General features: G+C 45.0%; 1 protein-coding gene across 3 annotated transcripts; it reads left to right on the forward strand.

The window, feature by feature from the left end:
• The first annotated feature begins 7,576 nt into the window (after positions 1-7,576).
• Positions 7,577-16,924, forward strand: SNF8 (SNF8 subunit of ESCRT-II). Of its 3 annotated transcripts, none has more exons than XM_077806022.1 (8): positions 7,577-7,705; positions 8,423-8,473; positions 11,971-12,109; positions 12,935-13,039; positions 14,151-14,223; positions 15,363-15,504; positions 15,798-15,872; positions 16,537-16,799. In XM_077806022.1, exons 1-8 carry the CDS (start codon positions 7,652-7,654, stop codon positions 16,672-16,674), a joined length of 777 nt encoding a protein of 258 aa, XP_077662148.1. In that variant the 5' UTR covers positions 7,577-7,651; the 3' UTR covers positions 16,675-16,799. The 3 variants fall into 3 exon arrangements, with proteins under 3 accessions (XP_077662148.1, XP_077662150.1, XP_077662149.1); XM_077806024.1 differs by lacking the exon at positions 7,577-7,705 and adding an exon at positions 7,860-8,029 and having other exon boundaries at positions 16,537-16,924; XM_077806023.1 differs by lacking the exons at positions 7,577-7,705; positions 8,423-8,473 and adding an exon at positions 8,681-8,781 and having other exon boundaries at positions 16,537-16,800.
• The last annotated feature ends 131 nt before the right edge of the window (positions 16,925-17,055 follow it).

Below are 17,055 nucleotides of genomic sequence, written 5' to 3' on the forward strand. Positions count from 1 at the left end.
GGCACAGCCCAGGAATAATGTCTTCATCCCACCTTAATAATAACATAACATACACGAGAACAGCCACACTGGATCACACCAATGGTCCATCAAGCCCAGTATCCTGTCTTCTGACAGTAGCCAATGCCAGAGGTTTCAGAGGGAATGAACAGACCAGGGCAATTATCAAGTGATCCACCCCCTGTTGTCCAGTCCCAGCATCTGACAGTCAGAGGCGTAGGACACCCAGAGCATAGGGTTGCAGCCCTGACCACCTTAGCTAATAGCCATTGATGGACCTATCCTCCATGAACTTATTTAATTCTTTTTTTGAACCCAGTTATACTTTTGGCCTTCACAACATCCCTTGGCAAGGAGTTCCACAAGCTAACTGTGTATTGTTTGAACAAGTATGTCCTTTTGTTTGTTTTAAACGCGCTGCCCACTAATTTCATTGGGTGACCCCAGTTCTTGTGTTATGTGAGGAAGTAAATAACACTTCCCTATTCATTTCTCCACCACATTCACGATTTTATAGACCTCTGTCATGTCCCACCTTAGTATCTCTTTTCCAAAAATCCCAGTCTTTTAAATCTTTTCTCATATGGAAGTTGTTCCATGCCCCTAATCATTTCTGTTTTCCTTCTCTGTACCTTTTCTAATTCTGGTATATCTTTTTTGAGATGGGTTGCCCAGAATTGCACTCAGTATTCAAAGTGTGGGCGTACCATGGATTTATATAGTGCCATTATTATATTTATTGTCTTATTATCATTCCTGACATTCTGTGTGCTTTTTTGGCGGCCGCTACACATTGAGTGGGTGTTTGCAGAGAACTATCCACAATGAATGAATAGTACGAGGGGGGCCATGATAAAAGGATGTAAAATAAGGAACGGTCTAGGGAAGGAAGATCAGGAATTTCTGTTCTCACAGTCTCATAACACAAGAACAAGGGGGCATTTGATTAAACTAAAAGGTGGGAAATAAAAACTGTTTAAAGGAAATATTTTGTCACACAACGTGTGATTAAACTGTGGAACTCACTGCCACAGGAAGGTGTTGAGGCCAGGAATTTAGGAAGATTCAAAGATGGATTGGACACTTAGAAGGATATCAAGAATATGTACCACTGTCATAATTAATTATGACAATTTTCAGAAGGGATATTAAGCCTTGTGCATCAGGGTTTAAGCTGATCTCTTTTAGAGACCAAGATGAGACCTGGAGGGTGGGGGACAGATTGTCTCATATCTGCCTACTGTGGGGTTCGTGCACCTTCCTCTGAAGCATCTGCTGCTGGCCACTGTACTTGTCAGACTTTGGATCTGATCCAGCCTGGCAATTCCTGTGTTTCACCTTGACATGTCATGAATTCTGGGAAGGTCTGGGAGTCCCTGCAGCTCCCTGTGTAAGTTAGAGCAGTCCTAGGGAAAGGAAAGACTCTCATTGACTTCAGTGAGCTTTGGATCAGGTCCTTGGTGCCCATTGCTCTGCACAACAGTGTGTGTAGGTGGGTATTTAACAGCCAAGAACAACAGGGTAAAGGCCTATTCTTATGAGAAGTAAGATGCTTAGATACAGACGTGATGGGCACCTTAGAAATGCCATAGAAAGAAAGCTGGAGAGGATCTGTAATATCCACCCAGAGCAAGTAGAAGCTTGGGCCCAGCTCCACAAAGTTATTTAGGCTACTAACTTCCATTGATTTCAATGAAAATGCAGATCTGGGCCTGTTTCTAGATACCATCTAGGAGACCCCAGCAGGGTAAGTTGCACGGAACGCTGTTTAGAATGATGGGCTCCTCCTGAATTCGAACCCACAGCTCAGAGAGAGAATTATTCCTGCCCCCCCACTCCAAAAGGCTTGAATATAGCAACACATAACATTATTCCTTCTCCCAATTATCTGTTTTCCCAGGACTCAGTAGCCCCAGGACTCTCCAGCGGAGCTGTCTATGCACTCTAACAACGGACGTGTTAAGAATGAAGAAGGATTTTGTAGCCACTTAGCTCAGTATTCCCCCTCTGTGCATATTGTGCTCTTTGCTACTGTAAACAATAAAGAAGGTAGTCTGAAGCTGAAATGAGACTGAGATTTTTTTTTTTAATTAATGGAAATATGACAGGATGACTGGGAGGATTGCCAACCCTCCAGGATTGTCCTGGACTCTCCAGGAAGTAAAGATTAATCTTGAATTAAAGATTATGCCATGTGATGAAACCTCCAGGAATACATCCAAGCAACATTGGCAACCCTACCAGTGGTCCCTTTAAGAGTGAGTGGGCTCCAGGGTACCAGTGATTGGTTACCTTCTGCTGAAGTGGGTCTAAGGGACGGCCCCTGAGCCTTATATAGGGAGGAGACACAAAAACAAGGAGGAGAAAAAGGAAGAAGGTAAGTCTAGTAAGAGGCACCCAGAGTCCTGTGCTAGAGAAGAAGCTCGTCTCCAGAGAGAAAGCTCTGAAAAGCTGGGGAAAGGTGTCAGGGTGCAGATAATGCTTAAAGAAGAAGTTTGTCTCCAGATTGAGAACCTGACAAGAGATCACCTGGTGAGGGGGCAGTGGGATGTCTAAGCATTGATTTAAGATGGTTCAAGGAAGAGTGGAATTGTTGAACTGGAGAAATTGAAAGGAGAAGGAGAGACTACTATTGTCTCCGGACTTTGGGGTTTAGGACAAGGTGAATCCTCCTGTCTGTGCGAGTGAGAAGGTGACTTTGTCCCAGTAAAGAAACCCAGGTTGGGCATCAGCATGGATCATCCTGGTGTAATTCTAACGTGGAAGCCCTAACTTTTGGGGAAACTGAGGCAAGAAAGGTGCTTCAGAGCCACACTTGGCCAGAAGGGGCTGTCACAGGGCAGGCACGCTCTTTTACAGGGAGATATTAAAAGAACAACAACACTGTGCCCTGGCAACCAAGAATCTCCAAGCACTTTAGGAACATTTATTAATTTTACCCTCGTTTTACAGATGGGCAAATTGTGATACAGACAGGTTAAAAGCCAGATTTTTAAAGGCCCAGCTCCCATTTAGGCACCTGACTAAGGGCCTGATTTTCAGAAGTGCTCAGCAGGCTGATCCCTTCTGCAAGTGAAGCCCTGACTGGGGGCAGTGACCTTTACTAAAAACTTAGCGGTAAATGGCCTGCCTAAAGGCATAGAGTCTAGGGCCGAGTCTGAAACAGAACCCAGATCTTGCCTATGCTCAGCCCTATGTCATAACCACAAGACAACCTTTCCTGTCCACACTCTTGGTTCCTCTTGCACACGTGTATATATTATCATCCCAGTAGGGCTGGGCAGGGCCGAGACTGGAAGTCCATTGCAAAATAAATCCTTTGTTAGAATCCATTTCGGAATTAAAAATGGTTGCCTGCAATTGTTCTGGGCCCTGATACAGCAAAGCACTTAAACCAAGCATTGCTGAATTCACACCTGAGACGTTTCAGGATTCTAGTTTGATTGGCTCACCGCTAGAGGGAGGGCTTATAAAATAAATCAAGGAACACACTTTACCAAGCTCAGTTTACTATGGTAGGACTACATTTATCCATGGTGTAACTCAGCTGAGGCTGGCTCTATGCTACATAGTTTTGCCGACACAGCTATATCGGTAAGAGGTGTGATCCTCGACTGCCATAGCTGTACCAGCAAAAGCCCTTTGTGCAGGTGCAGTTATAAGGGGAAAGACTGCCCTTTTGCTTGTTTCACTGGGGGGGCGGGGGAAAGAAGGGAGGGTGGAATCAACTAAGGGGGGATATGATGTAGATCTATAAAATCATGAATAGTGTGGAGGAAGTGAATAAGGACGTGTTATTTACCCCTTCACATAACACAAGAACCAGGGGTCCCCCAATGGAATCAGGTTTAAAACAACCCTAAAGAAATACTTCTGCACACACTGCACCATCAACCAGTGGAACTCCTTGCCAGGGGATGTTATGAAGGCCAAAAGTATATCTGAGTTCAAAAACAAATTAAATAAATTAACGGCAGATAAGTCCATCAATGGCTATTAGCCAAGATGGTCAGGGATGCAACCCCATGCTTGGAGTGTCCTGAAGCCTGACTGCCAGATGCTGGGACTCGATGACAGGGGATGGATCACTTGACAATTGCCCTGTTCTGGTCATTCCCTTTGAAGCGTCTGATATTGGCCACTGTCAGAAGACAAGATACTGGACTAGATGGATCATTCATCTGACCCTGTATGGCCACTCTTATGTAACAATACCAGTGTTGACACAGTTTTGCTGGTATAAGTTGCATCCACATTAGGAACCCTTTGCCAAATACTGTATACCAATATAGCTGTACTAGCAAAGCTCTCCTAGGGTAGACTTGGCCTGGGGTTAATGACAGTATCTCATGAATTTGGACCCATAATACAGCCTCATCTAAGGAATGTGCAGGGCACGTTGTCAAGATACCACTGTGTCAGTCTCCTCTACTGGATGATGCATGGCCTGGGTAAAAGGATTGCAACCCATTTCACTGTGGACACGCGTCCATGCCATTTAAACCAAAAAAAAAAAAAAAAAAGACACAGTGTTCATTGTCACCTCTGCAGGCAGACGCAGCAGCAAGGCCAAGGACTGAATGGAGACTGAGCTGCCCTTTCAGTCCTAGAGAGGTCTGCTACAGCTCAGCGTTGAGACACATTGGCAGGAGGTGTAAACGTGTCCAGCTACTATGCACGCTATTCCTGCTGCATGGCTAAATGGAGGACTTTAGTCTCCAGGGTTAGCATTGATTCCCTTGTTATCTTCTTGGGCATGCACTACTTTGTGGCTCTCCTTTATTACCCCGCTGGAGCCAGCCCTGCAATTTTGATTTGTCCTAAGGAATCAGCTGTCCTCCACTTCATTTTGGCCCATCCCCTCTTTTGAGGGGGGCCACCAATTTTGTCTGCGGGCAGGCCCTTTCAGGAGCCATCCCACCACCTGCTGGAGATCAAAGGGGATAGCACATTTCACCACCGCTACATTCAACATTGTGCTTTTTAAAGGCAATTACTAAAAAGCAAAATTGTCTTTTACATGGATTTTTAATAATATTTGGATAAGAAAATCTTAGAAAGGACCAAGAGTTCTTTTAACTCTTGCTAGCATGGTTGTAAGGGGAGTTTGTCTATAGACAGGGATTGTTTTATTTTTGACCCAAGCGACAATTACCAAAAACTTCATTAAGAATTGAGATTGCCCAGTTGTATCTTGTGCCTTACCAGAATGTCAAAAGCGGCTAAACTGAAACCTCTGAAAACCAGAAAATACCAATTTAGGATAATGCCACACCCAGCAACACAATCTCTTTGAGCGATGCCCTAAGATGCCACTAACATGCACTACCGTCACGGATGCTACAGGACACTTTGGGAACAGAGCACATTAGTATTACAGGACAGAGTCTAATGCATTAAGACCTTTAAAAAACTGGATCATCTATATATAGATTGAAATTTAAGACAGTTAAAAGCAGAAGTTCCATAAAGCACTTTTTTGTGTGTGTTTTAAATAAACAAGAGCATTGGAGATAAGGCAGGATTCATTTAATGCATGACTTCATTGAGGGTTCATGAATATCAGGGGGACTGCAACCATCCCACAGCCTGCCAATGTTGCTTAAAGATAAGGGGATCCTGGGTAGATCAGAGGGAAGCCCTGGTATGGAAAAGGTGTCATACCACTGATTTAATGTATGAAGTTGGATAAGATCTAGTTCAAGATTTAGCAGGCAGGGACTCTCCCAACCAATGTCATGACTATCTCCATGGGGCTTAAATCATTTGTGAGTTTCACACACAGCAAGGGTGGAGTGAAGCCGAAATGTAAATGTGAAATGAGCAATGTACTTTATAATGAAAGACACCTGAGAGATCTGATCTTCTCTGACTCTGATCCCTGCCTTCTTCTATCATTAGTTGTAATTGAATAACACCTGCAGGGTCTGGGAAATAGGGACAACCCAGTACTCACGGTTTATCAAGGTCTGACCCCCTCGTGAAGTAGGTGTGAGGGGAATCTCTTTTAGATGCTGGGCTGCAGTGTGCAGTCACTCAGCATTCGGGGGCGAGAAGGGACGAGGAATCATCAGCCTTTGGGGTACAAGGGTTCGATCATTCCAAGGGACAGGAACACAAAAGTGGGGAAGGCAGGCCACACAGGGTATGTCTACATTGCAATATAAGCCTGGGATTCAAACTCAGTCTCAAGACTACCCACCTTCCATCTACATGCAAATCACGCTAACCCAGGGCTTGGTCCCAGCACCCCATGGCATGGAGGGTCCAAGCCTGAGTCAAGCTGGGACCCAGGGTTCAAGCCCTATTGCTATGCAGTGCAGATGCAGCCCCACTAGACTTGTGATCTGGGAGCCTGCCAACAGTACTCCATGAGCCCATGGGCCAACTTTCTTTGTCATCTGATCAGTCAAGTTTGGTGGACAGTTAAGTTTTCCCACACTTCACCATGAACAAAGGGCTACAGCAGATGCCTGCCACATTTTGGGAGGGTGCTATGAAGTCTGGGGGAGTCACAGGTGGGGATCCTGCATTCAACAATGCCTAGCCTATGGTTACAAATGAGTGTAGACACTCAAACTCTAGCTTAGCAAACCCAGGGTCTGCTAACCTGAGTTTTATTAACCCTGAGCTTACATTTACTCCTGGGGGAATTGTGTGCCACTGTGCATGAGCAGAATTCATGTCCCCTGCAGATTTCTTTGCTTCTCCGCAGAAAATGACTTTCGGACAGGGAAGCAAAGAGCAGTCACGCACTACTCCCTAGCAGTGCAGGTACATTGTTTCAGGCACCTGGAGCAGCTGGCGGAGAGCTCCCACCTTTGTGCAGCCAGTGGCCTGTGCTCCCCACTGCCATGCTGGAGCCTCTGCATGTATTTATTGACAAATAAAACTGGCAGAATTTTAAAATATCGTGCGCAGCGTTTTAAATATTTTGGTGCATAATTTTTAATTGTTTGGCACCGAATGCCCTCAGGAGTGCTACACTGCAGTGTAGACAGACCCACAGCGTTGGAGGGAAGGCAGGGGGTACAGTGAACCCTTCAGGGCTGAGGTCAGGGGAAGGAAGGAATCAGAGAGCTGCTGGGGGCAAGTGGGACTCAACCGCCTCTGCCGATTATTTCGAGGCTGCCAGTGGAATTGGTCTCCCAGGAATGTGGGGAGTCAGCCCCCAGATTTTGGAGGGGATGCTAGCAGGATTATCCCTCCCCGCCCCCGGCCCTCAGGATTTTGGTAGACGGGGAGATTAGACTCCAACACCCAAGATTTTGGTAGGAGGTTGACCCCCCACATTTGTGGGGGTACACATTGGTATGAGCCCCTCCCCCAGGATTTGGGGGTACAAATTGGTATGAGCGCCCCCCCCGGATTTGGGGTACAAGGGCGTATTACCCCCCGGGATTTTCGGTAGTAGGGGAATTAGCCCCACCCCTAGAATCTCGGGGGGGAGGGGAATCAACCCCCACAGCGAGAAGGCGCAGGCGCATTGGCGGGGGGGGGCGGGGCGGGGAGTGGGAGTTAGCCCCACCCCCTTAGGACGGGAGTGAGGAAGCCACTTCCTGTCGCAGGGCGATGACGTTGCCGCGAGGCATTTCCGGTACGGCGGACGCTCGAGCGCGTCCCGGGAGCCGGGCGGTTCCCCGTCGCCGGGATGCACCGGCGCGGGGTGGGGGCGGGCGCCATCGCCAAGAGGAAGTTGGCGGAGGTGAGCGCCGGGGCCCCTCCCTCCCCCCGACCCCGGAGGGCCGAGACCCCCTCCCTCCCTTCTCTGGGGATCCTGGGGGTCGCCCCAGATCTGGGGGCGCGTCGCTCCGGAGCCTCCCCCACCCTCTCGTATCCCGGGCCCGGCGGGGGCTGAGTCGCCTTCCTCCGCCATCCCGCAGAGGCTGCGATCCGCCCGCTGCTCCAGAGAGAGGGGCGCCAAGTCCGCCGCTGCACCCGGATCCCCCGCAGCTGCCTCGCCCCGGACCTTGGAGGCGCCGAGTCCCCCCCCCTTCCCTCGTCCGAGGGGGCGCCCTTTTCCCCTCGAGTAAGTGGGGTCTGAATTCTCCATCTTCTCAGGGTGCAGAGAGTCTGTACCCCCCTGCCCTAAATTCAGCTGGGTCTGAGTACCCCTTTTGGCAACTTAAAGTCCTCCCTCCTCCCCCAGCAACTTCGAAACGACTGCTTCTTTTCTTCAAAGCAACTGGCTGTAGGACACCCCTGTCACCCAAACCCAGGAGTAGCTGATCCTCTCTCGAGGATAAAGGGTTGGTGGGTGGGGGGCAAGTCTGTGATGGGTTTTCTTGTTTAAAATGCAGACATACTGCAGAAATGGTGTTGGCACTGGTGGGGGACCCTGCAGAGGAGAAGTGGTCTCAGCCCATGTGTGACCTCTGAAAAACTTAAATAAAATGATTAGGGGGATTTTTTTATCTCCTAGGCCAAATACAAGGAGCGAGGGACAGTGCTGGCTGAAGACCAACTGGCACAGGTGAGATGCTGGCTCCAAGTTGAGTGTGAAGGGACCATTGCTGGTATGCGGTGGACTTGAAAGTTGGAAGGAATGTGAGGTTTTGCAACATGCTCAGGAACTGAAGCTGTCCACCTGTATATTATTGTGGCTTGATGCGGTGATGTTGGCGAAAAACAAGAGTACTGCACCTGTTAGTTTTACCTGCTTTTAGGCTGGAAATCTGGAAGTCATGGGTGACTGTGAAGTTTCCTCCCACTTACATTTTAGGGCCCTTCTTCGCAACAAGAACTATGCTTAGAACAGCCTTCCTCTTCTGTGTGCACCAGGTAGGCCTTCTATATCTCTGCCTCCACCCCAAAAAACACCTGCCAACAGTCTCTTCAGCTGGCTTTCCACCCCTTATCTTGCCTCCCCTGCAAGGTTGGTAATTTCCTGGGGAAAACTAGTTTAGGGCAGGATGCAAGTAAATACCAGCTTAATCCCACTTTAAACTGGGAAGTGGGGAATTGCCTCAGTGTCCAGCAAGTTCAGCAAGCCCAGAATGAACCTTTACAAACTTTGGATACATCCATTCAAATGCTCAGTCGATCCACTACATCAGAGTTGGTCCATTACAGAACACTGCATGACCAAATGGACCTGAACTAGTAGGCAGCAAATCTGCATGCTTCTGCTTGCTGTGACAGGGTCGGGCCGGATGGCTACAGGAGAGTAGTTTTTTTTTTTGAAGCGCAAAAAAAAAAAAAAGCAGATGTATTAGCCCCAGGTTAAGTAGGTCCCTTTTCCCTGGGTAAGATAACAGGGAAGATTCCAGAACAATCAGGAACCTTCTGGAGACAATTAAGACAGACAAGATGATTAGAACACCTGCAGTCAATCAAAAAAACTGCTAGAATCAATTAAGGCAGGCTAATCAGGGCATCTGGGTTTTAAAAGGAGCTCACTTCAGTTTGTGGTGCAAGGAGCTGGGAGCAAGAGGCGCTAGGAGCTGAGAGTGAGACTGTGGACTGTTGGAGGACTGAGGAGTACAAGCATTATCAGACACCAGGAGGAGGTCCTATGGTGAGGATAAAGAAGGGGTTGGGAGGAGGCCTTGGGGAAGTAGCCCAGGGAGTTTAGCTGTCGCACAGCTGTTCCAGGAGGCACTCTAGACAGCTGCAATCCACAGGGCCCTGGGCTGGAACCTGGAGTAGAGGGCAGGCCTGGGTTCCCCCCAAACCTCCCAACTCCTGGTCAGACACAGGAGGAGTTGACCTGGACTGTGGGTTCACGAAAACGGCCAAACTGAGGGCTGCCGTGAAGTTCCAAGGCGAGCAAATCTGCCAATAAGCGCAAAACCCACCAAGGTAGAGGAGGAACTTTGTCACATTGGTTAATGCCTCAAGCCTAGAACTCTGCACTATTGGCATTTTCATATAATCGATTGTCTTTGACTTTTGTTTCAGTAATACTGAAATGAGTCATTACATATATAGCTTCCTTGAGGAAAACACTGAACCAAAATGTACACAGACATTCTGATGTTCAGTATTTCAGTTACCTATATTATTATTATTACACCCACTGCAGTTTAACTTCTTATTTGTGCAACCTTAAATTAGTCCACGCATCTACTGTCTTATATAACCACAATTTGAATATGTAATGAAATCTAAGTGTAATATGGCCTACGTTAATGAAAAAGTTTCTAAAATAGAAAATGCCTTAAACTGGGACTAACTAGTTTTTTCGGGGATAGTAAAAAAAAAAAAAATAAATAAAATAAAATATGATTTTACCTCTGAAAACTGCCTCTGGTAAATGCCAGGCCATCCCTGCCCTAGTGTGGTCTACTCCATTATTTATGCCTGCTTGTTTAAATATATATTTAAACACACAAAAGGATTCTGACTTCTCATTACGTGTCTTCTGTTATATAGTCCATCTAAGATCCCTATGGTCAATTGTCATTTTTTAAACGGCTCCAGAGGCGATCCTGGAGTTTACAGTCCAGTAAACCTAACTTTACTACCAGGAAAATTGTTTGAAACTGTAGTAAAGAACAGAATTATCAGACATATAGATGAACACAATATGTTCGGGAAGAATCAATGTGGCTTTTGCAATCACGCCTCGCCAATCTGTTAGAATTCTTTAAGGGTATCGTCAAGCCTGTGGATAAGGATATTCCAGTGGATATAGTGTTCTTGGACTTTTAGAAAGCCTTTGATGAAGTCTCTCACCAAAGGCTCTTAAGCAAAGTAAGGAGTCCTGAGATAAGAGGGAAGGTCCTCTCCTGGATCAGTAACTGGTAAAAACATAGGAAACAAAGGGTAGGAATAAATTATCAGTTTTCACAGTGGAGTGGTAAATAGTGGGAGTCCCCTAAGGATCTGTACTTGGACCAAGGCTGTTCAACATATTCATAAGTGATCTGGAAAAAGGAGTAAACAGTGAGGTAGCAAAGTTTGCAGGCAATACAGAATTACTCAAATAGTTATATCCAAAGCTGACTGCAAAGAGTTACAAAGGGATCTCACAAAACTGTCTGACTGGGCAACGAAATGACAGGTGAAATTCAATATTGATAAATGCAAAGTAATGCACATTGGAAAACATCCCAACTATACATACAAAATATTGGGGTCTAAATTAGCTGTTACCACTCAGGAAAGAGATCTTGGAGTCATTGTGGATAGTTCTCTGAAGATATTTGCTCAAATGTGCAGTTACAGTAAAAAAAAAAAAAAAAAAAAATTAAATGTTAGGAAAGGGACAGATAAGGCAGAAAATATCAAATGCCACTATATAAATCCATGGTATATCAACACCTTGAAAACAGCACGCAGTTCTGGTTATCCCATCTCAAAAAAATATATTAAATTGGAAAAAGTATGGAGAAAGGCAACAGAAATGATATGGGATATGGAACAGCTTCCATACAAGGAGACATTAAAAACATTGGGACTGTTCATCTTAGAAAAGAGATGACTAAGGGGGAATACGATAGAGGTCTATAAAATCATGACTGGGCTGTAGAAAGGGAATAGGGAAGTGTTAGTTATCCCTTCACATAACACAAGAACCAGGAGTCTCCCAATTAAATTAATAGGCAGATGGTTTAAAACCAACACAAGGAAGCACTTCACACAATGCACTATCAGCCTGTGGAACTGGGGGATGTTGTGAAGGTCAAAAATATAAACTGGATTCAAAAAAAGAATTAAGACTCTATGCTCTGGGTGTTCCTAAACCTCTGACTGCCAGAAGCTGACAGGAGATGCGTCACTTCATTATTCCCATTCTGTTCATTTCCTCTGAAGCACCTGGCACTGGCCTTTGATGGAAGACAGGATACTGGGCTAGATGGACCATTGGTCGGACCCAGTCTGGCTGTTCTTGTGTCTGAGTAGGTTAGCCAGGGACCTTGTCATGTTTTGTACGTCAGTGCCGTGCCATGCCATGCTTTTTTATGTAATGTTATAAAGCAAGCGTTCAGTCATAGATGCTTTCCTCTCTTTACCCTTCACTTACAGATGTCTAAGCAACTGGACATGTTTAAGACCAACTTAGAAGAGTTTGCCAGCAAACACAAGCAAGAGATTCGTAAAAATCCCCAGTTTCGGGTCCAGTTCCAGGACATGTGTGCAACCATCGGAGTGGATCCATTGGCATGTAAGGAATATATGCAGGAGAGGTTTAAGACTGAATGTCGTGATTGAGTTTGGAGACAATTTGTATTGTCTTTTCTCAGTAAAATCTCGCATTGAAGTTGATAGGAGCTGTGAGTAAAGATGATGGGATTTGGTTCTTAGGGTCTGAAAACTGATGGGCTGTTTTGCCAGCCTGGGAAGGGAAGCAAGCACCAGGCGTAAGGTCTTTCCCTTTAGGACAGGGGTTCTCAAACTGGGGTCAGGACCCTACTGGGGGTCACGAAGTTTTGACATGGGGGGTTGTGAGCTGTCAGCCTCTACCCCAAACCCTGCTTTGCCTCCAGGATTTATAATGGTGTTATAAATTAAAAAACACTTTTTAATATATTTAAGCACTCAGAGGCTTGCTATATGAAAGGGGTTACCAGTACAAAAGTTTGAGAACCATTGCTTTAGGACATGTTTTATTGTTTGAACAAAAAAAGACATGAACAACCCAAAATAAAGTAACTCAGTTGACAAGCGTGACAGTCTCTGGTCAGTCAGCCAGAGGAAAAGAGGACAATCCTTATACATCTTGCCGAGCCTGCGATAGGCAGAGCTCCCATAACTCCTTCTGGGCTGCTGCATCACCTTTTCGCAGGGCCCAATCCTGCAAAACCTACAGGGGACGGTGCTTGTGACTGAGAGTAGCCCTACTGCCATCAGTAAGGCTCAGAGCCGCCAAGGTATTTAGGAGCCTAAATACCTTGGAGGATCTGGGCCAAAGTGCTTGCAGGATTAGGCTGTTAAGGAAGAAGAATAGCAGTGATGCTTAATTTGATTTTTCTTCCCCCTTCCTTTGCAGCTGGTAAAGGATTCTGGTCAGAGATGCTGGGAGTTGGAGATTTCTACTATGAGCTGGGTGTTCAGATTGTTGAAGTTTGTCTGGCTCTGAAACACAGAAATGGAGGTGAGGACTCTACACGTTTGCCTCTTGAGCACAGGAGCAAATACTGCCTTCCGCCGGCTGTATGTTACAAGGTGCTTCTGGAAACCGAGCCGCGCTTGGTAAGATGCTCAGTATGTGGTGTACTTGAGCGGGTTTCAGAAAGTGCCGAGAAAACAGTTTTGGCTTTGGCTCCGCTCCAGTAAAAAAGGGTAGCATGGTGTTTACAATGAGGTAGCTAACGCACGCAGCTTTTGTGAAAATCCATTGGAGGCAAGGCTCTGTGGCTTTTTCACCGCGCTGTAGCTAGGTGAGCTGAATTGTGGGTGAGAGGGGATAGCGTTGACGTCGCCTAGCTACAATGCAGTAAAAGCTACCTACAGGCAGTCACCAATAGGATTTTATAGTGAAATAGCGAACGTGTGTTATTACAATGTAAACTTCCCACACCTTTTTTAGCAGCAAAGATGTCGCTTAACACTGCCATAGAATATGCTTGGTGAGCCTGTAGCAGTACGTCCGGTTCACAGCAAGAATTGGGGGATTAGTAATTGATCTGATTTTTTTTCCAACTATATAGAGAGAGAGAAAGAAAAATGAATTTCTGGCCCACTATTGCTAAAGAAAGAACTTGACAAAACTCTTATTTTAAAGAACTGGCCTCATATCCTGCAAAGTAAAAGTGATAAGTAAGGGCCTGATTTAGAAATACTTCCGACATCTAGAGTAAGCAACTTATTATGCAAGCATTTATTGTAAGGTAATGTCATGTGTGTGACATCTGCTGTTAGTTTGTATCGCAGCCCCAGTTTTGGACCAGAACTTCATGGTGGTAGGTGTTGGACAAACACAGAACAAAAAGACAGTCCCTGCCCCCAAGGACCTTGCAATCCATTTTTAATTAAATGTGCCTGATCCATTAATGGGAGAAAACAGCAACCAACTCCACAGTACTCTCAATTTGGGAATAAAAATGTTTAGACCTTTAATATCCTACCTAAAGCTGTGAAATCGAATACAGTGAAAAACACATTAAAGTGACTACATAAATGAAAGGAACATGTAAGATAATGGCAAATGTGAAAAGGAACTTTTTCTCTGTATTAACATCACCTCCCTCATTTGTTCTCTCTAGGTCTCATAACCCTGGAGGAGCTTCATCAGCAAGTGCTAAAGGGAAGAGGGAAGTTTGCCCAGGATGTCAGCCAGTGAGTAGCTGCTTGAGCTGTGTTGTAACCCAGGGGAGCCTGAAAACAGCATGAATAAAAAGTGACAGTTAATCTAGGCAGGCACCTGAAGGTGGTTCTGCTGCTAATATGACCCCAGATAACTTCATAATTATGAAGTTATCAGTAGTGAGTCCATAATTAAGGTTGCAAGCAATGCCCTATTATAAATTTATATGCCTGCTGGAGGAGCTCCTCTCAAGATTACAGTATACAAAATATTGCTGTGATAGCTTAGATACTCAGTTAATAATCAGAATGTGTGGTAACAGTTGCAAATCATATATTAAGACAAATTACACTAAAGTCTTGCAAGTGAAACAACTCAATCTGTATTGCAATGTAATCAGTCTACTTGCATAGAGGAGAGTTGACAGACTAATTTTTAGAAAGAAATCTTATTTTTGACTTTACATTGCCTGTACATTGAGAGTTACTTAAAAGGACTGCTACGATAGGGAAATCTGTATTTAGTATGTTAAGTGTAATGTCTTATGAAAATTAAATTCATACTTTTGCCACAGATTCACTTGAACAGTGAAAGTAGACTGAGTTTCACTTTCTTTTCTTGCATTAGCAAGGTGTTACTATGTACCTGTCCACCTGCTAGAGAGTATTACTTGAACAAATAACAATTTCTACTGAACTTTCATTATTTCAACTTTCTTCTGCTTGGAGACCTTTCTATTGATAGGGTTTGCAAAAGGTTGTCTTACAGGATCTGAATTTTGGGCCTGAGATTGTCTTTTGAATATTTTATTTTGGCAACTTAGCGTTGGCGTTCACAGGACTTGTAGGATGAGTTCACTCAAACAGTTTAAGTGACCATCTCATGATCCTGTTGGAATCAGAGCACACCTTAAATGGAAGCAAGGCAGGCAATCTTTTTTCGGTTGCTGTTGCCTCTTGGTAAGTATGAATGAAAAATTTTCAGAGGTGCTTAGCATGAGAAGAAATAACTGTAGCCACTTAACGTGCATGGTTGGCCTCTGCCTTTCAGACTTTACCTTTGCCACTTGTACAGCTGTTTGTCCCTTATTTACATCACTTAGGGTCTGGCTCAAGTGAAGAGCAAAAGCTTTTCTTTCAAAGTCTTATGTTCACTCCCACCGCCTCTTCAGGGACGATCTCATCCGAGCTATCAAGAAGCTGAAGGTTCTGGGCAGTGGCTTTGGGATTATTCCTGTTGGAGGGACATATCTGATCCAGTCTGTACCAGCTGAACTGAACATGGATCACACAGTGGTTTTGCAGCTGGCTGAGGTACTGTGGCAAGAGATTCTTTTGTATAAGCTACCCCTAAGGGGTCCCAGGGTACCCTTGATTCACTTGGGCAGGCTCTGTAGATAAGGAATAGATGGTATGAAGAGTTTAAATTCTAATATAAGTGAGAACCTAGGGTCTCAGCTTGTAAAGATATGAACATGTAGGCAAGTAGACTTACCAAAACATGGACTCTGATATTAAGTCCAGCTCATTAGCAGATAGTTAGGAGCTTTAACTGTGCACTGAAATCATTGTCTTACTAGAACACTTTTTTTCTTCTCTTATTTCAGAAAAAGGGGTATGTAACTGTCAGCGAGATCAAGTCCAGTTTAAAGTGGGAGATGGAACGTGCCAAGCACGTGCTGGTATGTATGTGGACCTTGTGTGGTATGCTTGTTTGGATTACATGCTGTTGTAGGATTAGGGTTGCATTTACACTACCAGCTCCACCGTAATGGTAGGACACAGTAAAAACAGTTTAATCCCATCTAGTCTGCAGGACCAAACCAGGGAGAAAGTAAATGAGTTCTTTACCCCATAAGACTTAATGTAGACAGGATCAAGGGCAGGTCCATACCTTTCATTGGTGCTGCTATGAACTATGTACATACTTCATTTCTTGCCTTGGGATCTGGGCTGCACCTTCCTTAATTCTGTAAAATTTACTCACCAGCTCTGGCTTTGTATCCATGGTTCTCGAATACTTTTTGAACATAAAATCTTCACTTACTGCAGGGACAGATGGAGATAGCTGTAGTGAAGTCAGTATAGCCACTTGCCCTTTAAATATATTTGTAGCAGGTGAGAACACTTCCAGTAATGGAGGGGGTGATCATACAGATGTCTGAACTACCTGCAGCTAGAGTGGGGCGAAGGAAGCCCTGTCTAGTGCTAACCTGAGTCATGGGGCTCTTTCTTCTCCTGCCTGTAGCAGAGTGGTTCTTGTGTACTTGTATGCCCTGCTTCACTTTTTTGGGCAGATCCTTGTTTTCTCCATCCAGCTTTTGAGCCCTTGGTCTATTTTGACAGGAACACCTGCTGAAGGAAGGCATGGCCTGGCTTGACACACAAGCTCCAGGGGAATCTCAGTACTGGCTGCCTGCTCTCTTTACAGAACTTTACTCTCAGGAAATCACTCCAGAGGAAGCAAAGGAAGCACTACCCTGACTGTTAAGAGGAACCACTAAGCTGTGTGCACCTGTACATATTCCCCCTTTGCTGTTGTATTACCTGAAGGAGGACATTTAACTTTAAATAAAGTTGTTTAAAAAAAAATCCCCCGGTTACCCAATTGATCAAAATTATACATGCTTAACTAACTTCAAATTGTACCAACCAAACTACCTTTACCATCTGTGTGATCCAGAGGTCTACTGTTCTAAACAGAACATGGGAGAGATGCAAAAGTGATTCTACCTCCTTAAAGGGTAAATTTCTACTCTGAGCTTATCAGCTGTAGAAACTAACTGTCCCCAGCAGCATCCCTGCTCTGGTGAAGTGTTTTAGGAAACTACTGTAAACTCAAGTCCCTTCCCCATGAAAAAATAA

The sequence above is a fragment of the Eretmochelys imbricata genome, chromosome 27 (assembly GCF_965152235.1).
Source record: "Eretmochelys imbricata isolate rEreImb1 chromosome 27, rEreImb1.hap1, whole genome shotgun sequence".
In the NCBI taxonomy this organism is placed as follows: domain Eukaryota; kingdom Metazoa; phylum Chordata; order Testudines; family Cheloniidae; genus Eretmochelys; species Eretmochelys imbricata.